The following is a 26,571-nucleotide window of genomic DNA, read 5'->3' on the forward strand; positions in this document are numbered from 1 at the left end:
TAATTTGACTTGCTGTCGGTAGTGAAGACACACGGATGATTTTAACAAGTGATGTGATCAGCTTCTCATTATAAAAAAATTTAGAGTAGTCAGCAAAGGAACAAGTTTATAATGCTAAAAGAATAGATCCATTTTAGACATTAAGGTAGAGGCTCATTGAGTATGTTGATGTATAAACCCACTAAGATAACAGTCGAACTGCAAATTTGCCAGTTAAATGTTTACCTTCAACCTGTACTTCACTTGTTTGACACTGAAGAGCAAGAAAGGTTTTTTTGTTGTTCATTCCATTATCCCTGGAGTCCAGTCCAGCTCAGGTCCATATACAAGGGTCTGTATCTTCATGGAATTAAGGAAAGGAGGGTGTTGGGGAGTAGGTGTCAGGTTTGGGGAATACTTTTAGCTAAGAATGCACCGTTGGACACACCCTCTGGCAATCTGGATCTTCTCTCGGGGGGTCTGTTTGACCCCCATCCAGATGAGTGGAAACCTCTTCAGGGTACAGAATCATGCTGGGTTTTTGGCCCAGATGTAGGCTGTGGCAGGCAGGACTCACAGGGTCAGTGCCCACCTGTGGCACCCACCAGTCTGTTCCCCTGTGAAGCAGCCATGTTGGTACCTTCCTTATCTTGTCTAATTGTCCCAGTTATCTTCTTCAACCTAGTACTTAGGCTAGCCCAGTGGTTTTTAAAAGCTAGCGCTTGAATGGCTCTAACTAGATACACTCTGTCATGTTAAGGCCACAAAATTTCCCTTTTATCAGCTGGCTCGGTTCATACATTTGTGTCTCCTGCCTGCTTTCCTACAGGCATTTAATTGTCATTTGAAAGTGAAATGGACCTCATAGTCTGCAGGAGTATACTAGACTTTGTTGTTGTACTATCTGAAATGACATAGAATTCAGGATGAAACAGGGCAGCCAGGGACTCCTTCTAAAGGACCTTGTTTCTAAAAGTAGTTTTCTACAACACACCCATAAGAGTTGCTTTAGAAGATGCTTGTGTGCATAGTTGATGCAGCACATCACGTTTTGTAGAATTTACATGGCAGAAGCTACTTACTATTTAACTAAAACTACATTATCTCTTAGGGGACTTAAATTTATTGTGGACACAAATATTCACAAAATCTTACAGATCTTATTTAGTAATCAGTAAAACAACAAAATAGAACCTTTCTTGTTTTGAATGCTTATTGAATACAACCTTCTGTACATAAATATGTTCATATAGTGTGGACAGCCGTCGGTGCCTCTTCACTGTTTACACCGTGTGTTGCTGCACAGAGTTCATTGCTCTTGCTTTGGGAATAGTACAACTTTCTCTCAATTTACTAGCATTGTATTATTTATAATGTGAAAGACTTCTAATGTGTTAGGGTAGAATTTTGCCTGCTAGAAATGAAATAATTTCCAGTGTTTGTTACAGGGATAGAAAGTTTATTTCTCCAGAGTAATTTGTGTTGATATGTTGTTTCAGCTTCTGTTACTATGGCAATGACGGCAGGGACTGCAGCCACCTTTCCGATGAGCAACCATACCCGGGAAAGAGTCACTGTGGCCAAGCTCACGTTGGAGAATTTTTACAGCAACCTAATTTTACAGCATGAAGAGAGAGAAACCAGGTATAGTAAACACTAGTCAAAGTGAAATAAGCAGTAATGCTGCAAGTGGAGTGCAAGTACATTGTGCATTCATAATTTAAATATCATGGGGCCGTGTATGCTGTTTTGAAGTTTCTGGTACCACCAGTGTACCCAGTTAATTTTTGTAGAATAGTTTCTTGTCCCATGCACCCACATTCTTATATCACATGTCAGTTGATGTTTTAAACAAAACTTCTCCAACTATGAAATCATGAAGTATCTCTATACTTTCCTTTAGAAGCATTCTTTATGAACAAATTGACTATAATCCCACAACATTTCTAGTGTGTGTGTACAACTGGGAATGGAAGAATAAAAACATGAATGGCATGTTATTTTGCCTTCAAGAAACTTACAGTAAGGGAGACAATGCATGTAAATATTATATGAAAGAGTGAAAAGTATACTAAGGGCAAAGAAGGGAGGAAATGAAGGCAGTTGGAAGGGCTTCATAAATGGGAGTGGTGTTTAAACAGAGCTCCAGAGGAAGGGGACTACTTCTGCACACAAAAACGGGAGGGGAAAGCGGTAGAAGATCAGGGGAAGCATGTCAGAGACGGGAGAATTCACCTGTGTGAGGCCAGGCAATGTCCACTTCAGCTCAGGCTGGATTTCCGCACTTCCTGGGGGCCTTGGGTGTTCTGTTGACATAGTCATTCTCGTGGAAGCAGACAACCTTGAAGGTTTCTGAGCAGAAGAACTGAGGGATTGCAGGAGTGTCTCTAGAAGACTACTTCATTTGTGATGTATAGAATGTATAGAATGGACTGTGGGACGGGGGTTGGAGACAGGCAAGGCTAGTGATGGCATCCAGCAAATGGAAAGGAGGCTTGAATTAGGCTTGAATTACTGTGACAACACCAGGAAAGAAGATCTAATGGATAAGAAAGATTGGCAAAATGTGGTAATTGACCAAATGTACAGTGTGAGAGAATTAAGTTAATACTGGCCCTGAAATTTCATGCCTGGGCAAACAGTGGTGCACCTTAGTGAAATAGGACTTGAAAAGAAGAATCAGGTTTGAACCTAATTTTGGACAGGTCTAACTGCAGATTGGACATAGCTGAAGAGAGATTGGAACTAGAAAATAAACTTAATTATTCAGACGTCAACCTAGAGAAAGAGAGTAAGAGAAATGAAGGAGAGTTAAGAAAACATGAGGAATGGTGAGAAGAGCTAACCTATCTATAACCAAAGTTCCTAAAGGAAGAGAGGGAAGAGAATGGAACAAAGGCAAGTCAAACTAAAAGTTTGCTATCAGCAGAAATTCCAGAAGGTTCATTTGAGCACACAGAAAATGATCACAAATGGAAGATCTAAGTGGAAATGTGTGGGTAAAGCTGAACTAAAATTGACTGAGTAAAAGCAACCGCAATAATAATAATAATAATAATAATAATAATGTTTTATGCATTTAAAAAAATAGAATTAAAGTGTTTTCCAACAGTAGACTATCAGTCAGGAGGGAAGTAAGTAGAATTAAAGTGTTCTTAGAGGTCTTTGTTTCTTTAAGGGTAGCAATACAACATAAGAGAAGGGGATATAAAGACTGATTAATTCCAGATTTTGACAAATTAAGTTTACATGTTGTAATTTCTAAGGTAGCCATTAAAAGAATAAAAGAAGGAAGGAAAAAATGGAATGAGGGGAAAAATCAGTTCAAAGGAAGGCAAGGGGAAAAGAAAAACTGAAATACCAAATAGTAGGTACAAATAGAAACCACATAGTAAATTAGAAATAAATCCAAAAATATAAGTAATTATACTAATTGTAAACTTAATGAAAGTCATATATAGATATATAAATTTAATGAAGTCATATATATATGAGAAATATGTATATATTTTTTAAATTATTCATTGGAATTTTAGAGGTTCATTGTCTTTTCTTGGTGAAACATTAAGGTAATCCAGTTTTGCCCTCTATTTCCAAACAGGAAAATAAGAATAAAAGTATCTGTTGTTATTTAAAAACAAAACAAAAAAACAAAAACCGTCTCAGCTTGGCAGTGCCATGGAAGTTATATTAAACCAGCTCATGTTTTCTAAAAGCCTATACTTCAAGGTGTCACTAGTTGGATAAACATATAAGCCAAAGAAAGTACCAATCAAAACAAAATGTCAGAGCATTTTTGGAGGAGGGCTGTTTTTTAAAATAGGTACAAGAGAAATCATAGGCCTTCCCATTTAAATATAGCAGAAATGGATGGAAGTTACTGCCTCTCTCCCCAGGACAGAGGATGAGTTCAGGAAGTGTCGGTCTTGGCAAGGACTAAAGAAAGGGGGCGCTGGAGATCTGACAGGAATAAAGGGGCTGCTACTCCGTCCCAGATTAACGGTCCGCTTACACTTGGGATTCTTCCTGCAAAGGAGGAAATTCAGACTCATTCAAGAAGCAGCTCTGCAGTGGCCCAGAGTGCAGAACTGATAGATATTAGGGGCTCATTACACTCCAAAGGCTGGGCTTAGTGGTAAAAGGGGTGAAGAAAAGATCGTCAGTGTGACGTGCACAGAGGTGCCTATTACAAGTACACAGGAAGTGGGTGCAGAAAATGTCTTAGGTCTCATCTTTTCCATTAGGGTGCTGATTTATGAATAGTCTGGGTGCTTTGCTATCAGTTTTCAGTAAGAAGTGAAGAGAAGTGATCCTAATAATGGGTTAAGAAAGAGCTTACCTTTGGACATACTGTATGATGGTTTCAGTCAACCTTTATACCCATGTGGGTTAAACCCTGGGAAGTTAGTCTTACTCCAACACACTCCAAAACTAATTAGGAAGAGATGTCTCAGGTTTATCTTTAGGAAAAACCAATACAATAGCAATACAGCACTTAATACTCACTTGGAAATCTGCATCAACCATCTTTAGTTACTAGTTATTTCCTCTGTCCTGGCCCCACCATCCTCCTCCCCACTCCTGCAATGCTTATTAGCTTAACTAGCTTCAAGGGTGCTATTTAAAGTAATAAATTTAAAGTAATGAATTGGGCTCTCCCTAGAAAAGCAAATGTCCTGGTAGTTCATGGAGTATTTTTTATATAAGTATATGACTTTCTGATTTTCAAAGAATTATGATAGGATACAATACACTCAATTGCATTGAACATCTTTCCTTGATTGGTTCGGAAATCAATTTTAGACTTTAACTGAAGGGCTTAGACAAGCTCATGCTATATTTAAATGTTGGAATCGGGATTCAAACAGGGACATCCACCTTAAAAATTATACTTTTAGTCCCTGTAAGTTAGCTTTATATACTTCTAACATACACATTGATAAATGTTTATGATTTTGGTGGTCTGACATTAGATAACAGAGAGTTTTCTTATTAGAACATTAGTCACTTTGGCTAACAATTTACTGGGTGGCTTTAGAAGTCAATTTTTTATCTGGCCGGTATGAGAAAGCTAAATCTGGGTTGGGTTTATATTTTGAGGAAGAATATTATTCTTAATGATTATTTTGAATCAACTTGAAATATTTTTTTTTTAGCACAGCAAACCGAAGTGTTAAACATGAATAAATGTACAATTCTTAAATGGGAATAGTTAGGAATGTATTTAAAGTTTAAAATATCTTTCTTTGAAAAGGCAGAAGAAATTAGAAGTGGCCATGGAAGAAGAAGGATTAGCAGATGAAGAGGTAATGTGAGTGTGATCAGTTAACAGTACTGTGTTATGTACTTGAAAGTTGCTAAGAGTGGACATTACATGTTCTTACTACAAAAAATAGTGGTAATGTGAGGCAATGGATATGTTAACCTTACTGTAATCATTTCACAATCTATGTACATCAGACCATCACTTGTACACCTTAAATTGATACAGTGTTGTATGTCAATTATATTTCAACAAAGCTAGGGGAAAAAATGGTTACTGTACAAAGGCAACCCCAGTGACTTTTGCATTTATTCCTATCAGATGACTTTATAACTTAGATAATGTTCATCTCATTGTTGAATACGGGTTTCTTACTTTGTTGCTCTGATGGATATCTTTAAAAAGAGGCAGCTTTTTTTTTTAGTGAACAGTATCTACAGGATTGTGGGTGTGTGAAAGAAGATAAGAGGGCTCCAAGATGAAACAGTCAAATGCCAAACCTTCTCACATGTTTTTCCTAAATATTTCTTAAAATTCTCCAGCTCCCTAGTGCAGTGCCACCAGCCTGTTTAAACTACTGTATATTTCACCTGAAGAATAACTGCCCACAGCTGGTCTTTCCTCCTCCAGGCTGGGCCCCACTCCTTCCCCCAATTTTTCTGCACACGCCAATCAGAGTTACCTGTCTAAAAACAGATTTGATCACGTCACTCTTTTGAGCACTCTCAGGATAAGGGCAAAGTCGTTAATGTTGGTGTACAAGACCCTTTACAATTTGGCCTCTGCTTCTTTTTTCTCTAGCCTCATCTCTTTTCACCCCACCCCATGCTGACCAACAATATTGAATTACTTTCATTTACATTCTCTTGCCTATGGACCTTTTCACAAGCTGTTGCTGTGCTTGGAACTCCCCTATTCCTGCCCAACTCCCATTATTCTAGAGGAAGTTTTACGTTTCACCATAGGCATCGCTTCCACTTGGAAATGTTTCCCAATCACTTGAGGTTCTCCACCTGTATTGTACATTAGCATTATTCCTGTCCCTGTGTAACTTTAAAATATCATCTTCCCAGAGTAGAAACTCCATAATGTCTTAATCAGCATTACATCTCCAGAGCTGGCAGAAGGCTAGAATAAATACTCAGCGAATAAATGAACAATGGATCTTTTCTTCAAAAAGTTTATAGTTTAGAAGGAGAGATTACATGTGTGTGTGTAAAAGTGTGTACACATGATAGAATGTGGTAAACTTTGAAGATAGAGTTTTTTCCCCCCAATTCAGGAGACCAGAAAAGAGTTCATGGAAAAGGTAACAATGATTTATTTGAATCTTTAAAGAATAGGTAAAATTTACATTATAGTTAAGAAGTATGTACATAATAATGAATATATACACACAATAGTGAACTATAAAGGTTTCAGTGAAGGAAATAGCAAAGTGAATTGACAGCACATAATGGAAAGCTAGGCTTGAACAGTTTACTTAGGCAACAGGGAGACATGACCTAGAAAATTACCTTAATAGTTTTCAATGATCAGGAAAGAATTTCTGTATTTAAAAAGTAGTCTTCCAAAAAGATTCAAATTGTACCAACCAGCTTCTCAGACCACAAAGGTATGAAATTAGAAATAAATTACACAGAAAAAACAAAAAAGCCCACAAACACATGGAAGCTTAATAACATGCTGCTAAACAATCAATGGATCAATGACCAAATAAAAATAGAGATCAAGCAATATATGGAGACAGATGACAACAACAGTTCAACACTGTAAAATCTGTGTGACACAGCAAAGGCCGTGCTAAGAGGGAAGTATATTGCAATACAGGCCTACTTCAGGAAAGAAGAACAATCCCATATGAACAGTCTAAACTCACAATTAACGAAACTAGAAAAAGAAGAACAAATGAGGCCCAGAGTCAGTAGAAGGAGGGACATAATACAGATTAGAGCAGAAATAAATAAAATTGAGAAGAATAAAACAATAGAAAGAATCAATGAAAGCAGGAGCTGGTTCTTTGAGAAAATAAACACAATAGATAAACTCCTAGCCAGAGTTACCAAGAAAAAAAAGAGTCTACACACATAAACAGAATCAGAAATGAGAAAGGAAAAATCACTACCGGGACCACAGAAATACAAAGAATTATGAGACAATACTATGAAAAATTATATGCTAACAAACTGGATAACCTAGAAGAAATGGACAACTTTCTAGAAAAATACAATCTTCCAAGGCTGACCCAGAAAGAAACAGAAAATCTGAATAGACCAATTACCAGCAAGGAAATTGAATTGGTAATCAAAAAACTACCTAAGAACAAAACGCCTGACCAGATGGTTTCACTGCTGAATTTTATCAAACATTTAGTGAAGACCTAATACCCATCCTCCTTAAAGTTTTCCAAAAAGTAGAAGAGGAGGGAATAGTCCCAAACCCATTCTATAGGCCAGCATCACTCTAATACCAAAACCAGGCAGACACCACAAAAAAAGAACATAGATGCAAAAATACTCAGCAAAATATCAGCAAACCCAATTCAAAAATACATCAAAAAGATCATCCATCATGATCAAGTAGGATTTATTCCAGGGATGCAAGGATAGTAGAACATTTGAAAACCCATCAACATCATCCACCACATCAACAAAAAGAAGGACAAAAACTACATGATCATCTCCATAGATGTTGACAAAATTCAACATCCATTCATGATAAAAACTCTCAACAAAATGGGTATAGAGGGCAAGTACCTCAACAAAATAAAGGCCATATAGGACAAACCCACAGCTAACATCATACTTGACAGTGAGAAGCTGAAAGCTTTTCCTCTGAGATCGGGAACAAGACGGGGATGCCCACTCTCCCCACTTTTATTCAACACAGTACTGGAGGTCCTAGCCATGGCAATCAGACAACACAAAGAAATAAAAGGCATCTAGATTGGTAAGGAAGAAGTCAAACTGTCCCTGTTTACAGATGACATGGTATTGTACATAAAAAACCCTAAAGAATCCTCTCCAAAACTATTAGATCTAATATCTGAATTCAGCAAAGTTGCAGGATACAAAATTAATACACAGAAATCTGTGGCTTTCCTATACACTAAAGATGAGCTAGCAGAAAGAGAAATCAGGAAAACAATTCCATTCAGTTGCATCAAAAAGAATAAAATACCTAGGAATAAACCTAACCAAGGAAGTGAAAGACCTATACTATGTAAACTACAAGACACTCATGAGTAATTAAAGAAGATACCAATAAATGGAAACACAATCCCGTACTCATGGATAGGAAGAATTAATATTGTCAAAATGGCCATCCTGTCCAAAACAATCTACAGATACAGTGCAATCCTATCAAAATACCAACAGCATTCTTCAACGAACTAGAGCAAATAGTTCTAAAGTTTAGATGGAACCAAAAAGACCCCAAATAGTCAAAGCAATCCTGAGAAGAAAGAATAAAGCAGGGGGGATTGTGCTCCCCAACTTGAAGCTCTACTACAAAGCCACGGTAATCAAGACAATTTGGTACTGGCAGAAGAATAGATCCATAGACCAATGGAACAGACTATAGAGAACCCAGATATAAACCCAAGCATATATGGTCAATTAATATATGATAAAGGAGCCATGGATTTACAACAGGGAAATGACAGCCTCTTCAACAACTGGTGTTGGCAAAACTGGACAGCGACATGCAAGAGAATGAAACTGGATTATTGTCTAACCCCATACACAAAAGTAAACTCAAAATGGATCAAAGACCTGAATGTATGTCCTGAAACCATAAAACTCTTAGAAGAAAATATAGGCAAAAGTCTCTTGAATATAAACATGAGCAACTTTTTCCTGAACACATCTCCTTGGGCAAGGGAAACAAAATAAAAAATGAACAAATGGGACTACATCATGCTAACAAGCTTCTGTACAGCAAAAGACACCATCAACAGAACAAAAAGGCATCCTATGGTTTGGGAGAATATATTTGTAAATGACATCTGACAGGGGGTTAACATCCAAAATATATAAAGAACGCACACGCCTCAACACCCAAAAAGCAAATAACCCTATTAAAAAATAGGCAGAGGATATGAACAGACACTTCTCTAAAGAAGAAATTCAGATGGCCAACAGGCACATGGAAAGATGCTCCACATCACTAATTATCAGGGAAATGCAAATTAAAACCACAATGAGATATCACCTCACACCAGTTAGGATGGCCAACATAGAAAAGACTAAGAACAACAAATGCTGGCAGGGATGCAGAGAAAGGGGAACCCTCCTACACTGCTGGTGGGAATGTAAAATAGTTCAACCATTATGGAAAGCAGTATGGAGGTTCCTCAAAAAACTAAAATTAGAAATACTATTTGACCCAGGAATTCCACTCCTAGGAATTTGCCCTAAGAATGTTGGATCCCAGTTTTAAAAAGACATGCACCCCTGTGTTTATCGCAGCACTATTTACAATAGCCAAGATACAGAAGCAACCTAAGTGTCCATCAGTAGATGAATGGATAAAGAAGATATGGTACATATACACAATGGAATATTATTCAGCCATAAGAAGAAAACAGATCCCACCATTTGCAACACATGGATGGAGCTAGAGGGTAGTATGCTCAGTGAAATAAGCCAGGTGGAGAAAGACAAGTACCAAATGATTTCACTCATCTGTGGAGTATAAGAACAAAGCAAAAACTGAAGGAACAAAACAGCAGCAGACTCACAGAACCCAAGAATGGACTAACAGTTACCAAAGGGAAAGGGACTGGGGAGGGTAGGTGGGAAGAGAGGGGGAAGGGGAATAATGGGAATTATGATAACCACACATAACGTAGGTGCGGGGGCACGGGGAAGGCAGTATAGCACAGAGAAGACAGTGGTGACTATAGCTTCTTACTACACTGATGGACAGTGACTGTAAAGGGGTATGTGGAGGGGCCTTGATAATGGGGGGAATTTGGTAACCACAATGTTGACCATGTGGTTTTATATTAAGGATAACAAAATAAAAAAAAATTTGCCATAAAAAAAAGTAGTCTTCCAAATGATGATTTGAAATCAAAGCATTATCTAATCTTCCCTGCACCTTTCCTAGGACTGTACCTGTATTTTTATGTTTGCAGAGTTTAAATCAAATAACAAAATACTTATGATTTATACCAAAGATGGCCACTTTATTAATCAGTCAACTCAATCTAGAAAACTGTCCAGTTTTTTCTGTAACACTGTTATAATAAATATTTTAAAAACTCATTTCATATATATGTTCTTTAAGTTTTAAGTGAGAAAGATAAGGATTTAGATATGTATTATAATCTACATAGAAAAAATAAAGCTGAGCACATCTTCATTTATCATTAGTATTAATAAATTTCTTAAGAATCTTGTAACTTTATTGATGTACATTATACATCATTATATTGAAGTAGAAATCTTAAGCATGAGATCTTCATCTGAAATCTGGAGGAGAGGTTAAAAAAACAGATGCCCAAGGGTCACGCCAGGTGACAGGAGTGAGAGAAGCTGGCCAGATGGGTTTCATGATATATTCTTTCCATCCAACATACTTTGTGTGCACATTCAACTCACATGAATATTTTTTTCACTTCCACAAAGAAATAGATTCTTTTTTTTGCTATTTCTAAAATATTTGCCGATAAAATTTATTTGCTGATTAAGACATACCACTTTTCACTTTACTCAAAGGACACAAAGGCACAGCCCAGGCACAGACGTCACCTGGTGGCCGGCACCGTGTGGAGACGGTGACAAATCAGAGAGCTGCCACCCGTCGAACGGGGGGAGCCAGTTGCCCTGTATGGCCAAGTTCCTGTTTTTCAAGAGCAGCTGGAAATCTGCACTTGGATATAAAATGCCCTGCTTTTTGAGATAGCAGCAAATAATTTAAATGTGGAGGCCAAACCAAGTGCATCCGTAGGTTGAATACAGTTTGTAGCTTCTGGTTTGCAACTTCTGGTCTACACCAGGAAGTACCGCTACATTTAGAGCTAGTTTCTTTAATTCATCTAAATAACTTACAGGAAATGTTTCATGATTTTACCACTAAAAATAGTCGGTAGTATTATAATACTAATAATAGAATAACTACTTATGAAACTTAAAATTTTTCTGTAAAGTTATTTTAGTTCCACAAATGCTTATTGTTAGGCCCTAGGCAAGATCCTGGATTGTGTCAAAATTCTATGGAATAGACATATGCTCTCAATATAAAATACGTTTGTTGGAACTATCTTTATGAGGGGTGGAATTTTTCAAAGTAAAATTGTTTTCTAAAAATACAAATATCATTTTTAATGGAAACTAGCTTTCACCCTTAACTCGTTGTAGTATAAAACTACTTGTGAAATACTTGGTGTAAGTTACCTGGAAGAGCTGACCCCTGTACTGTAGCCGTGAAAAGCTTGAGACCCAGGTGTCAGCTGGGCCCTCCACACCTCAGAACCTCTGCGCGCTTTCACGCAGAAACGGAGCACCTCCAGAGTGAGGGTTGGAGGAGTTCCAATTTAGAAAGGAATGGAAAAAGGAAGAAAATGATACATTTCTGGTTTCATCTCTCGTAAGAAAATCCCACCAAACAGGGAATATTATTTACTCTAATGGAAAACCAAAATAGGCAAATTTAAACTGTAAAAGAGAGCCACGAACTGTTAAGCCCGTTCAGATTTTTCTTGTCGCCTTTGGGGAAGAAGGCATGGTCAGCTGGAGTGTTGTCTGTTTTTCAGGGTGACTTGATGTACATAAGTCGTGAGCAGACATAGCCACATTTCTTTTTTTAAATGGGTTTTCTTGCTTCAGCCACCTCTGGTCTATAACATGGGCTTTTAAGACTAATGTCATAGGTTTTTCAAAAGTAATGTAACAGTGTTACAGGCGATTTCCCGTTTCTCTAAGATTGTATATTCCATATGCTTGCGATTCTCCCTTTTGGCCGCTAGCCTTCCCAGACCACATAGGCATTGTTCGCTTGCTGCATTACACAATCAATCAGATATTAATGAGCATAATTTTCTTTAGTTGCCTCTCCTCCATCTTTTGATTTTGAACATAATTTATGGAACTGTAATGATGTCCTGTTTTCCTTTCAGATTAGACAGGTTTCTGAAACCACACCCAGCTGTACTCTATTATCATAATCCATGTCAGAAGTCCAGAATGCCTTTCAAAATTCTTTCATCTGTTCGTTTATGTAATTTTAAAAAGGGCTTTATTGCTTCCAAAGACAGCACTATAGTGCCACCATGTGGCCTTTTTTTTATTATTGGCTAAAAATTGAAGGCCTATTTTTTTTTAGTTGTTTTACTAGTAATTCCATTTTAAAAATTATTATTCAAAAGGAATTTTTGAACAACAAAGAAAGTAGCTCTCAGTGTTCCCACCATTGATGTGCCAGAGTGGATAGCCTCATTTAACTGTTTGAAGATGTTTAGGTTGAAGACTTTCATAATTGGATCCTCTTATATTAACTTTGTTGGAAGTATCAGAATTCCATTGTATCCATTGATGATACATATTCATACATTTCTAGTTCACAGTTCACCTTTCCTTTCTGAAAACAGGTGTCACAGGGTAGGAGGAGACTGCTTGGTGGTTATACCTGGAGGTGCATTTAGGAGCAGTGTTTCTGAGCTGTTAAGGTCATTTGACTTGTCTTTTCTCAGAACTGAACCACTGAAAGTTTGGTAGGATTTAGTTGAAGATGAACAGGGCTTTAATTTTTTCACTTATTTTATTTCCCATTCTCTGTTACCTCTACTAGGAGCTATGTCAAAAAACAGGAATTTGTTTGGTGAGGGGGAAAAATGAGATTTAGAACAATGAAATCAATGCCCATTCCAAGTGTAACCTTCAGGTATTTCACAGTGTTTCTTAATCAATTGTAGTTATAAAAAAGTGATCTTTGGAGAAAAAATTATGAAATTACAGTGACTTGAATATTTTAATGAATTTATATCATTATTTTTGTTGCAGTTGCATATTTTCAGGAAGTTGTGTTCCAAGTCTAAAGCAGTTCATTAAAATTTGACCAAGAATAAATCCTACCATAACTGTATCTCTATGGAAGCACCAAAGCTGTGTTATTTTGATGTCATAAGTCTCAGTGGTTCTAACAGAGCAGTCCTGGAAATTAGGGAACTAAAGCAAAGTAGATTTCTTGACAGTAAAAATCAATATCAGAATACTGTTAGCATTTCCTAAGGTTAACTTTAATTTTTTAAGTAAGCATATAGATGAAAGAATATGATAAAGTAGTTAAAATGAAATATTTAATGCAGTCCACCTCAAGAATAAAGATTTATCGATTGTTAAAAAATTTTAATGTTTTCTTTGGATTGTTTTGTTCTTTACATGTTTAATAAATACTCAACTTTGGCAAGTAAGCTGTAGTTACCACACAACTTCCTGGAAATATGAAATTGCAACAAATATTAAACAGTAATTAACACTAGTAATATTTAAGATTCTCTACCCCCATTTTTATGTATTTCATTTTTAATACTATAGGCTTCTTTTGAAACAATCTGATTTTGAAGTCATCCTTTGAAACTGTCTTTTTTTAATAGAAAAAATTACGCCGATCTCAACATGCTCGCAAGGAAACAGAGTTCTTACGGCTTAAGAGGACCAGACTTGGCCTGGATGACTTTGAGTCTCTGAAAGTTATAGGAAGAGGAGCATTTGGAGAGGTGTGTGTCTTTTTTAAAGTCATTATTGTTGAAAATATATATCTTAAGATGGTTTAAAACATCTGTTAAAATATTTAATGTATTAAATACAAAAATTAAACTATTAATAGTTTAATTTTAATACAATTGCTAAAATACCAGCAATGGCAAATTGCTACACTGCTTTCTTTAAAGGAACATATCTTTTGCTCCTAAATAAATAGTAGTGACTTTTTAACATTTATATGATCAATTTTTACATTTTTACGTTCTAGGTGCGGCTGGTCCAGAAGAAAGATACAGGCCATATCTATGCAATGAAGATACTGAGAAAAGCTGATATGCTTGAAAAAGAGCAGGTACGAGTTCTTGAACACGTCACCAAAGGAACCCACTCTTGCTTGGTGTTAGACTGTTAATATGGGAATTTTTAAAAAGAACTTTCTTTGATAGCTAATTTTTTGATAGCTGGTTTCATTGCTTCTCAATTCTTAATAGTTAAAGTTTCTTCCAAATGTAGTATCTAAATATATGGTAGTCTTCCCAGGCTGCCATAACAAAATACTGCAGAACTTGGGAGGCTTAAATGACAGAAATTAATTTTCTTAGAGTTCTGGAGGCTGAAAGTCCAAGATCAAGGTTCTGGCAGGGTTTGGTTTCTAAGGAGGGCTGTCTTCTGGCTTGCGATGGCCACCTTCTCTCTAAGTCCCCATATAGCCTTTCCTCGGTGTGCGATGAGTGTGTGAGCTCCCTGCCATCTCTTATAAGGAGACCTTAGCCCCCGTCCCCAACCTATAATGTCATGTGACCCCAACTACTTCCTCAGAGGTCCCACTGCAAATCCAGTCACACTGGGGGCTAAGGCATCACCATAGGACATTCAGTCCATAGCAAAATACCTTCTTTTCTGACTTCAGTGCAATAAAGGACAGTTCTCAGCACCATAAATCCCTATCACATATCAAATAAGAATAGTCTCCTGAGAATTTGCTGATTTTATGTACTTCCAAATTCTATAACCATCCAATTTCATATTCCCGGTCTCTCTCCATGTTTCCTGTGACTTAATGCAGTTCATGGAGTGGCCATAAATCTAAACGTATCAGTAGTGTTATTTTATGTATTCACCTGTGTTTCCAGTCTATGTAGACACTCTGTGGAACCCTGAACTGCATATAAATGCTAGTGAAAGACTCCACAATGGGGGTGTAGAGGGAGATGGCACCTTTTTGTACCTAATGCTTTATTTCAGTCTTTTAGTCCCCACCTGAAGCTTATATAGCAGTAGAATATTGATTTTTATTTAAGTATGGCCCACTTGAATTTTCACTGCCTTCTTGCATTTAATTCTACTTTATTCATTCAGCAAGTATGTATTGGGTGCCTGTGATATACCAAATACTGCTCTAGGCTCTGGGAATACAGTGCTTAACAGGACAGACCTGCTCCTTGTTCTTTTATAGTAGTAAGGAAAATGGGCAGAGAGCTATTTCACAGAGACATGATTGATAAGTACTATGAAGAACATTTTTACAAAAGAAAAAAGTGATGCAGGCGATATGGGTTTAGGAAGAAGAATTAGATCAGGGAACCTTTCTCTGAGAAGGGAGTATTTGATGTGACCCTGAATAATGAGAAAGAATGACATACAAAGGTCTGGTAGAATAAAGATCCAGGTGGCAAATGCAGACGCCCTAAGGCAAGAATAATGTTGGCCTGTCCGAAGAAGAGAAAGAGGCATTTTGACTAGAATCAAGTGAGGGAAAGAGTGGTTAGAGATGAAGTGGGAGAGAGAAGCAGGGACCAGATGTAGTGTTTTGAAGGCCAAGATAGAGAGTTTGGGTTTTATTCTAAATGCAGTGGGAAGACACTGTTTTGTTTATTTAGGAGAGTGACACGTCTGATTGATGTTTTACAAAGATGCATCAATCCCTTTGCTTGCTGATAGGAGAAATAAAAGTTGAAGCAGGGAGGCCAGTTATAAGACTGTGTAGCAATTCCAGCCAGGATGTGACAGTGGCTTATACTAGGTTACAACAGTAAAGCTGAAGAAAAGTCAAACAGATTAAGTTGGCGTGTTAATGGAAGAGCCCACAGGATTTTCTGTGAGGCCCTCTAGGCTGGGGGGCGAGAGGTGAAGGGAGAGAGCAAGGGAGTAAGGGATTCTGGGAAGAGTGACCATATTGGAGTCTATGCTGGATAGGGAGAGAAACGAGGTGACGAGGAGAATAACAGAAAAGTGGTGGGGCCCATAGAGTGGAGGTAAGTACAAGAATAAGAGGCCTGGAAGGATGAAAGTGAGTATCAGAAACAGAGTTCCTTCAAGTTGAGATTGTAGATAAGGGGTTCAGTAGAAGGGCAAGAAGATTACTGTGGGTGGCTGAGGTGTCGTGGAGGAAGAGGTCATGCAGGTGAGGAAGAACAGGTCAGACAACTGGGCAGATAGGGTCCGGTTGTTCTTCCTTGAGCAACTGGATGGACAGTTGCAAGAGGTAAGTAAGCTTGAAACGTGTGTAATGTGTTACAATCATTTTTTCAAAATACGTTCATCTAGGTGGCCCATATCCGAGCAGAAAGAGATATTTTGGTAGAAGCAGATGGTGCCTGGGTGGTGAAGATGTTTTACAGTTTTCAAGATAAGAGGAACCTTTATCTAATCATGGAATTTCTCCCTGGAGGTAAAAGCAAACAGACAGCACTGAGACTGAGCCGCACGTCTCTAAATGTCATTCTGCTTTTGTTGCCGAGGTTTATTTCTCTACACCTAGCGCCTGGGCTTTATGTAGTGAGCCATGGTTTTCCAGTAGTTCCTCCATAGTCATGCTGCCTTTGACCACATGTCAGGTTATTTAGAAGGACTGATAAAAGTTGGCACAGTTTAAATACTGCCATTCCGGTTTTACTGTATATAATTAGTTAGAGTGTCATAAATCTAGGGTAAAGAACAGTAAGGCACTAAAGAAAAAGATAAAGAACCCAATGGGCAAATGATAGACTGTACAGAGAAGAAAAACTCTGGCTCGTCTATAAATAAATATTTAGGAAGATGTTACCTTGCCCATATTCAGGGAAATGCAAATTAAAACAAGAGTGAGTTACCCATTCACACTCATCTGATCGTAAAAACATTAAAAGTCTGATGAGAGTGTGGAGAAAACTGGCCTCTCGTATGTGTAAGTTAATCTCTAACTCTTACAGAGAGCAATTCGTAAATACCTTACACTGAAAACGAATGTGCCCTACAGTCCAGCAGTCCCACAACCAGCGGTGTTCCCTAGAGGTTCTTCCCTATACGTGTGCAAGAGGCTGGTAAAAGGACGCCCACCGAGTGTTCTCATCCCAGTGAACGCTGGAATGAGATAAATGTTCATCCGTAGAAGCACGGATGTATAAAGTGTGGCATGATTATGTGGTGAAATATGTGACTGCAGCTAAAAGTCAGGAACTACATCATTTCAACAGTAAGAGCACAGAAAGAGAGTAAAGTAACAAAGCAAGCTGTATACTTGGTACAACTGATACCATCTATGTAATTTTTAAAACAACACATAAAAGACTAAGTTCATAGATTAATATGTATGTATGAAGATAAATTTTAAAAATAATCTGGAAGGAGACACGCCAAACCAAATCTGTGGTAATGGTTGCTCAGCCACCAGGGAAAGGGGACTAGGATGGGACTGGAGGACAGAGAATGCTTCCACCTGCTGTTGTTTTTCAAAGACTTGAAAAATACTAACAGTTGTCATTTCCAAGTTGTAAGTTCACCAGTGTTTACTCTTGCCCTCTTTTAAATAAAAAATCTTTGAAAACAAAAGAATGCCTAGTGATGACTCTGAGTGGGATGATGTCCTGTTTTGCTGGCCCATAGAGCTGTGAGTGTTTTTGAAACTGAATCTGAAAGAATATATCGTATCCTGTTTCCAGATGTGCTTATACTGATTCATTTACAAAAATTTGACATATTTTCCTTAGCCTATTCCGATTTTGCAAGGTAGATATTTCATCATTATCATCTCTGCTCTCATCTGATTTCACACACCCTTTATACCTCAAAACCTTTAAATGTCATGACACTTTTGCTTATGCAGTGATACTTTTTTTTAATTTGGCCTTAGAGATAGATGGGTAGGGGTATACTGAGGGGCTCATAAAATACAAAAATCAGGCATACCATGTATAGATACAAAGAAAGTTCTTACAAGGTGTTCTCCTTTTGAGGCATTTCTAATAGATGTTACTTATTTTCCTTTATTTAGGTGATATGATGACTTTGCTAATGAAGAAAGATACCTTAACAGAAGAGGAAACGCAGTTCTACATTTCAGAGACTGTTCTGGCAATAGATGCCATCCACCAGCTGGGTTTCATCCATCGGGATATTAAACCAGACAACCTTTTATTGGATGCCAAGGCATGTGAATAAACTGGTGAATTACTCGTTTGCTGGTTATTTTATTGAGTGATAGAGCTGACTTCGTCTGGAAATGGGCAACTGCAATTTATATTATTGCTAAACTACGTAATTTCATAGAATGCTGCAGACGGAGAGGACCCGCGTGAAATGACATCAAAGGAATATGGCTGTCTTTTTATCTTCCATTTTCTTCTTTTTAAAATCATCATCACCAAATATTTCTAATTTTACATTTCACCTATGTGAATTCTAAGTATTTTTATAATAATTGTATTTAAAAGAAGAGTTTATAATAAGCCTTTTGTTATAAAGTTAATATAATTATTGATTTTACTAGTTTTGTTTTTTTTTAGGGTCATGTAAAGTTATCTGATTTTGGTTTATGTACGGGATTAAAGAAAGCTCACAGGACTGAATTCTACAGAAACCTTACCCACAACCCACCCAGTGACTTCTGTAAGTTTGATGGTTTTTCAGGTTAAAGTAGTATAGCTGGTTTAATTCAGTGCCATTGAGAACCTCTCCCCACGCCCTGAACCAGTGTCTTTTTAAATGTATGTTGTGAACTTGCTTTTTGGTGAAAGTTCTTCCCTCATGATTACCACTCCGTCTTGTTGCGATTAGCATTTCAGAACATGAACTCCAAGAGGAAAGCAGAAACGTGGAAGAAGAACAGGAGGCAACTGGTGAGTCAGCCACGTTTCTGAGAAAGAGTTTTGTGTCCTGGTCTCCTGGTCCTAAAATCACATTTGGCTTTTGCTTAATTATTTTTATCTTCACAATGATTAGTAATGATTAGTTATTTGTAACAATAACAGAGCTTGTTACTGGGGTTACAGTTTTCTTAGTTTCTCTCTAATAATGTTTGCCTGGAAAGTGAAATGCTAATTTTTCCTTTATAATTTAACTTTAGAGTATCTTATTGAGCATACCTATAATTAAGTAATCTGTTCACTAGTAATTAGCACTTTATGTAAAACTTACTGAGGTGAGCATGATTGTCGTGAATGCCTCGTGACTTCCATTTGTCCACTTTCTGTGCCTGTCCTGATACAATAAATATCAATCATTGCAAATAAGGTGGCTGTGTGTTTCTAAGAACTTGACAAGTAAATAGGACATTTGTCATGTTGAACAGTGTTACAATAAAATAGATAAAATAAATTTAGAAAGCCGTCCTTACCACAGATAAACTTAATTACTCCTTTAAGGTGGAATAACACTATTTCTAACCACACACTGTTTCTCCTCTATTACGTAGCAAAAATAAGAATAGCTTATCCCTTTTCCTTTTTCCCTTTGTCTTGTTGAGTAGGCCCATGAACATTCTCAAGGTTGGGGATATGCCTTTGACTTTGTTTTCCTAAATTCTTGTGTAATGCCTGGCATGTACAGACGCTCTACACATATTTGTTAAATTCAACCAAGTGGCGGAAGGGCCAACTAGCCCAGCATTCTCTCAGGAAGGTAAACAGACTGGAGGATAGTGCAGAGGCCGATGCCCTCTCAAACCAAATAAAATGACCTTTGCATTATTGAGCTCATTCTGTCATTAGCCCAAGTAATTCAAGCTTCCTGTGCTTGTAAAACATGCCAGTGTTTTTAATATTTTTTAATATTTAAAAAGTGTATTGAGTTATGCATTAATGGCAAAAATTTCCTACTACTTTTAAGTGTGTTACTTTTAGATCATATTTTACAATTGTGAAAATAATTGCAATATTTCCTACTTTCAAAGGGAAAAATGAATATTGCTTAAAAATATGGTGGCAATTCTGTGGCGCCTCCCGCCGTGTACAGAATATTCACAAGGGATTCCTCAGACGCTTGTGGCCGTGACCACGGCTTGCTCGTATCAGTGTTTCCCAAGGGAGAAGTGGGAGGAGCTGTCTTACTATTTGGGCACGAAATTCCTTGAGAAACTGTGCTCCCTGGCCACTAAATGCCAGTCATAACCTCCCCCACGTCACTGAAGTGGCAACATCTGCTGTTACACATTTTCACATGGCCCCTAAAGTACTACCCTTAGCTGAGAACTATTTGCCTTAAAGAAATCATTTTTGTAAGATTTTATATGAATTAAGAATAAAGAACTGCATTGCTTCCCAGTGGATAAGGTGTGCCCTAGAATTAGGATTATAATGAAAATATGTGACGTGTATGTAGTGGGTTGTAGATTACAAAACATATCCCTTTTCTTGTTTCATTCTCATAACAACTCTTGTTAATGCAGGTGTCATTACCCTGATTTTACATTAGCAAAAGCTGAGGCTCAAGAGAGGTTGAATAACATGCCTAACAACACATTAGTAGGGAGCGGGGAAGCCGGGCCTGCTAGGCTCAACCATTTAATTCTTTCTGAAATGAATTTAGGGCCAAATATATAACTTAGTTGAGCTTCTTGGGGACAGAAATCATATACCTTAAATAATGTATTATCTGACTCAGTACCTCTCACTAATCCTTACATATGATGAACATGTACAACAAGTATTAAATGAAAACTAACTTCTGTATATATTGCTTTTTTTAGTAGTGAGCCATACTCAGATCTTTCAAAAAAAAAAATTCGGAACGCTGGTTTGATGAGTGGTTCCTTTGCAGGCATATTCCACAGTCGGGACGCCGGATTACATCGCTCCTGAAGTATTCATGCAGACCGGCTACAACAAATTGTGTGACTGGTGGTCTTTGGGTGTGATTATGTATGAGATGCTAATAGGTATGTTTTATTATTCATTTATGGACATAGTATAGTATATACATTTCCCTGAGTGTCACTGATTGAACATATTGTAGATAATCATGGTGGACTAAAATATCTGAGCCCTTTTAAATCAGTCTCTGACACCCCCAGTGTAAAATAAGCAATGATAAACACCAAAGAGCTCTCTGGGGATCCTGTTTCAGGAAGGGGGTAGTCAACCGGAACTCCCGTATATCGGAATTGTATCTTAATTGGTCTTTCAAGTAAAAGGGGAACAGTGCTTTAAATCTTTTATTTTATTGACTGTATTAGCAATTTCATTATAAATTGATGAATGGCAGCATTTTTTTATTGTTAAATAGAGCCCTCAGGGCTATTTCATTTCTTGTGACATATATATAGATTGTATAGGATATTTGATCATAAAAGCTAATGAAATTTGTTTTCTCTGACACATAGGATATCCACCCTTCTGCTCTGAAACACCTCAAGAAACATACAGAAAAGTGATGAACTGGAAAGAAACGCTGGTGTTTCCTCCTGAGGTGCCTATATCTGAGAAAGCCAAGAACTTAATTCTTAGGTTAGTGGTTAAATCCCTGGAGGAGTTATTGACATTTTAAAACTTCACAGGTACCTAAAAGACTAAATTGCCATTTCACTTTTGTGGGAGAAGGACTACCATTCATCTAATGCAGTCAAACACATCAAGAAAGAAAAGGTGTTTTTAAAAAATGCAAATTCTTGAAGTATGCAGGAAAAAAAGTAAGGAGTTAAGAGGGAAGAAGTCTTGTATTGTGTCAAAGGTCACTCCTGTAAGAATGTAATGTCCCTATCCTATTAAAGAGAAAAGGGAAAATAAATTGTTAGTGGCAGTTCCTATCACAAAGGTCAATATTACGAAATCTTTTCTAAGCAGAAGATTGCGTTCAGTTTCTCAACCAGGTGAAGTGTTTGGCACTGTTGTGAATGGCTGGAAGGAATATAAATTGGGGTAACTGATGGGAGTAGCCAGTTGGCAGCAGATTATCAAAAATCTTTAAACTGTATGATCTTTAACCCAGCAATTCTACTATTTCTAGGAATTTTGCTTATGCAGATAATGAGTTGTGTGTAAAATTAGGTACAGTATGTTTATCATATTGTTTTTAGTAATAAAAAATTGAAAACCTGTCTATGTTTAACAATAGCAGACTAGCTAAATAAATTATAATATTAACATATGCAAATTTTATAAAATGAAGTTACAGAAGAATATTTAATAACATGGGAAATTGTCTCAGTAAAATAAGTGAAAAAAAATCCTAAAATAGTCATTACTATATCAACACAATTTTTAATTATAATAAAAGAGAAGGAAGTGCCTTCCAGCTGTTTAGAGTAGTTATCTCTGAATAGTGCAATTACATATGATTTCTGATTTCACCCATGTTTCCCACAATAAACAGTTAACTTCAGTAAACAGAAAAAAAAGTTTGAAATGATGCAAAGAGAATACTTTAGATGTAATTTGCATGTGGTAATTTCTGTTTCCACTTTCTAGATTTTGTATTGATTCTGAAAACAGAATTGGAAATAGTGGAGTAGAAGAAATAAAAGGTCATCCTTTCTTTGAAGGTGTAGACTGGGGGCACATCAGGTATGTTCTTAGACTTTGAATAGAAGAGGTCTGAGTAAAAATGAATTTTTTTTTACTAGATTTAGTGATTAATTTCTGTCATTCTGTCAAATCAAATACAAAAACTAACACTGTTATTAAATCAGTGTTTCTGGATTATGTAAGTGAGACTGTAGTGTCTATAGCTAAATGATGTATTTTAGCTAATGCCCACTTTAAGGGAAAAACCACATATTGTGCACCTGTTTGTAGATTTTTAAATATACAGAGTTACATGATGAAGGCTATATTCCACTTTATGAAGTGTTTTCTCTGTTTTGGTACAGAGAAATAAAAACTCTAAATAAAAATATTTTAATAACAAATTATATTCCACTCTGTATCCACTTAACTATTTTAAAATCCACAATAAATTTCCCTGGCTCTTCTACTATCTATAGGGCAGCATGCAGAATTTGCAAGTCGAATTATTTTGGGGAAAATTAAGAGTTCCAGAAAATTTACTATGGTCACTCAATATCTTTTTATAGGGAAAGGCCAGCAGCAATCCCTATAGAAATCAAAAGCATTGATGATACTTCAAATTTTGATGATTTTCCTGAATCTGATATTTTACAACCAGGTGAGAAAATTTACACCACAACTAACGCTATTTAAAGTCTACGAAGATGATGACATTTTCACTAATGAAATGCGTTTGCTCTTGTTCAATTTTTCTGTCTTTCTAGTGCCAAACACCACCGAACCGGACTACAAATCCAAAGACTGGGTTTTTCTCAATTACACTTACAAGAGGTTTGAAGGATTGACCCAGCGTGGCTCGATCCCCACCTACGTGAAAGCTGGAAAGCTGTGAAGGAAGATGGCACTCGCCCAGAAGCAGGAGAACTCAGGTAGCCGCGTCACCAGCCTGCTTGGCCGTAGGTGACGACAACGGGATACTTCCGAGGATGGGGGTGCTTATGACCACCAGAGGGAATTCTCGGGATTAGGGTTTCTCAGACTACAACATGAATTGGTTGGCAGTGCCAGCTGGCCTTTTTTTTTGATACTGTATTATTTTTGTTAACTTTATTGTACGAAGGTACTGGAATTAAAGGAACACATATCCCTTTCTAAGTGCACTGCCTACATGCGTATTAAGGTCCACTCTGCCTGTGTGTGCTGTGGCTTTGTACTGTAACACCTCTAACCAATTCAGGAGAAACACATATCATACAATGCAACATAGGCTCACCTGTAGGTACCGCTGCACTATCGCTGTTCCACCGCAAACCTTATGGGTCTAGATTATCAATAAAAGCCATCTTCCATAGTTGGCGTTAGAATCCTTGCCCTATTGGTTTGGACATCTGTAGAATATATGTGAAGACGATTTCTGTAATGGTTTGAAGAAATTTAAAAAAGGAAGTACACTGGTTATTTAAAAAAAAATAGAATTTATCATGATGTTATTACACAAACTTCACACTAGGAGTGACAGGTTTATAATAAGGAAGAGCTTAGCACCTTCCCTCAAGCACTCCACTGATATATTTACTTTGCATTCAGAAATACTGATGCCCTTTATGTATGTAGTCTGTATACTCCTAGGGAAATGTACTGTATTATATAAAATGTAAGGTTTCTTTTCTTGTGACAAGAGGACTTCTTTTTTAACAAAAGGACATGGCATTATTTTAATTTGATTACGGTGAGTTGAATTGAAGAAATGACCATGAAGGCTGCTTGTAGAATTAGTGTATTTTTATTAAACTATTTTTTTAAATGTCAAATTTCTGATCACGTAAATGGACTTACAGAGAACAAAGCTATTTACTTTGGTTTCCTAGGAAGTTGTTACATATCGTGACAGGTTAACATTTATTTCTTTTGGTGAAAATTTTTTCTTTGATAATACTTGTATCATTGTGCCATTATTTTCTTATACTCCAAATGTACCAAAGAACCTGAACAGAGTGGATGTTCACAACCGTGTAGAATTTTCCTTTCCTGCAGGAATGCAGTATTCAGACATGGCAGATCTGACATGATAGAGGTCATCTTATTCAAGGGCAATATTGTTCATGTTGCGCTACATCACTGTGGTTAATGTAAGTGGAATTAAGGAAGTAAATGCGGGCCAGGATGTTTGTAATTAAGAGGATAGAGGAGATGATGTCAGCATCAAATTCATTGGGTATTTCCCTAAGAATTAAATAATCTTTTCTAGCTGAACATTTTAATTCTAAAACAACTCTGAGGTTTTGGTTTCCTAAGACTGGCTGAGGAATAATACTTTATCAAAGAATGGCCTACTGTGTGTCTTAACTGTTGACTGAACTTTTTAAAGATAGAATTATAACCATTACAAATGATCAGTGATGAAAATCTAATGTGATGATTTATTTGTAAGGATTTTCTTCTTAATGGGGAAGAATTGCATAGGATCATTATGCAAATCTACAAAAGCTTTTTTATAAATGCTGCTAGGTAGCTCCACATTGTTTCAGTAAGACCATCCTGGGTCCCCTTCCCCACCTTTCTTTCCTTCCTTCCTTCCTCTCTCTCATTCATTCATTGCTTCTTTCTTTCTTGTATTTATTTGATACTTAATTATGTGGTCACCCAGTAGCGCATCTCCACTTTTCCTAATTGGCCCATGTGGCTGAGTACCTAGGAGAGAGAACTATTAAAATTCTGGGGTTATTTCAATTCTAGTAGTTCTGGCTTTTCTAATTATAACTGCCTCTAATTTTTAAAAAATCTGTTGACTTCTCAGTTTTATGAGGTTTTCTCATCCCACCTCACCTCCCTACTCCTTTTTATTTTTTAAAAAAAGGACTGTTCTGCTAGTATGATAGTGAGTGGGTAAGATATGAGGAAACTCCAACATTCTTTAATTCTAGTATTGTAACCATTCTTGTACAGTAAAATATTAATTCAATTTGACAGAGACAGAGAGATTGACATAAAGGAGCTGCATTACCTAAGTTGACTTTTTAACTGAGTAAGAATAGAGCATTTTAGTTTCTGCTCACTCATTCTCATTAACAGGAAGAGTAGTTATGACTTCTTGGCAGTGGACTGGCAGGCAGTTCTGGAAAGTACTTTGTTTAGTCTCATTTTTCCCTGAAGTTGATAGAGTGAATCACAACCTTTGGGGTTTCCTCCTCATCAAAAGCATTTCTTAAGTGCCTATCTAAAAGCAATTAAAGACTGTGTCTGCCCTTTGGAAGCTAAGAATTTGATTCATGATGCACATTAGCTAGATAAATTGTGAAGTACCCTTGAGATTGAATTTTCTCTATTATACACTGCCTGTATTTCAGGTGAACCACTTAATTTAAATGACAAAACCGTATCTGATCAACTGGGCATAATGACATTTTCTTTAAATTAGACTCTATTTTGAATTAAAAGTTTTATTATAAACTGGGTGTTTTTGGTTTTTCTAAGCACATAAAAAGCTTGTATAATTCAAATTTATTGATTTCCTGATTTAATGTAGACCTTGACTTTTTATTAAAAAACCTTTGTATTAAAGCAAGTTGTGTTATTTTTCTTCTGTGCTTTTCTTATTAACATAGCTTTAACTCTTCAAATTTATTGGAGCATAGTGCTATCTGAAAATAAGGAACTTCTCATAATCAGCCTTTTCTGAATGGAATGTGTAACATTTAATCAGCTATTAGTTGAATGGAAAATAACAAATGTGGAAAATTCAAAACTCTTTGGTCCCTAAGGCCTAAGACAGGGTTTCATTTACTTACATATTAGTGTACTTTCTTTGTTGTTTGAATACCTATATAACTTTCTGTAAATATGTAAATTTTAAAATAATTTTAAGTACATTTATTTTTGGTGTTTTAGTTTAGAAATCTTTAGAAAATCAGTATCTTCTGGT

General features: G+C 36.8%; 1 protein-coding gene across 4 annotated transcripts in view; it reads left to right on the forward strand.

The window, feature by feature from the left end:
- The window catches only part of STK38L (serine/threonine kinase 38 like), a 67,962-nt gene extending 41,752 nt beyond the window's left edge, over window positions 1-26,210 (forward strand). For all 4 annotated transcript variants that reach the window (XM_036889372.2, XM_036889377.2, XM_036889374.2 and 1 more), the window contains 13 exons: window positions 1,479-1,623; window positions 5,234-5,285; window positions 13,842-13,964; window positions 14,219-14,302; window positions 16,498-16,621; window positions 18,203-18,357; window positions 18,714-18,816; window positions 18,985-19,046; window positions 20,965-21,082; window positions 21,527-21,650; window positions 22,611-22,706; window positions 23,216-23,307; window positions 23,414-26,210. In XM_036889372.2, the coding sequence (XP_036745267.1) occupies window positions 1,479-1,623; window positions 5,234-5,285; window positions 13,842-13,964; window positions 14,219-14,302; window positions 16,498-16,621; window positions 18,203-18,357; window positions 18,714-18,816; window positions 18,985-19,046; window positions 20,965-21,082; window positions 21,527-21,650; window positions 22,611-22,706; window positions 23,216-23,307; window positions 23,414-23,541 (1,406 nt within the window). In that variant the 3' untranslated portion in view covers window positions 23,542-26,210. The remainder of the gene's footprint in view (window positions 1-1,478; window positions 1,624-5,233; window positions 5,286-13,841; window positions 13,965-14,218; window positions 14,303-16,497; window positions 16,622-18,202; window positions 18,358-18,713; window positions 18,817-18,984; window positions 19,047-20,964; window positions 21,083-21,526; window positions 21,651-22,610; window positions 22,707-23,215; window positions 23,308-23,413) is intronic.
- Window positions 26,211-26,571: the final 361 nt, after the last annotated feature.

The sequence above is a fragment of the Manis pentadactyla genome, chromosome 14, assembly GCF_030020395.1.
Source record: "Manis pentadactyla isolate mManPen7 chromosome 14, mManPen7.hap1, whole genome shotgun sequence".
Classification (NCBI taxonomy): Eukaryota; Metazoa; Chordata; class Mammalia; order Pholidota; family Manidae; genus Manis; species Manis pentadactyla.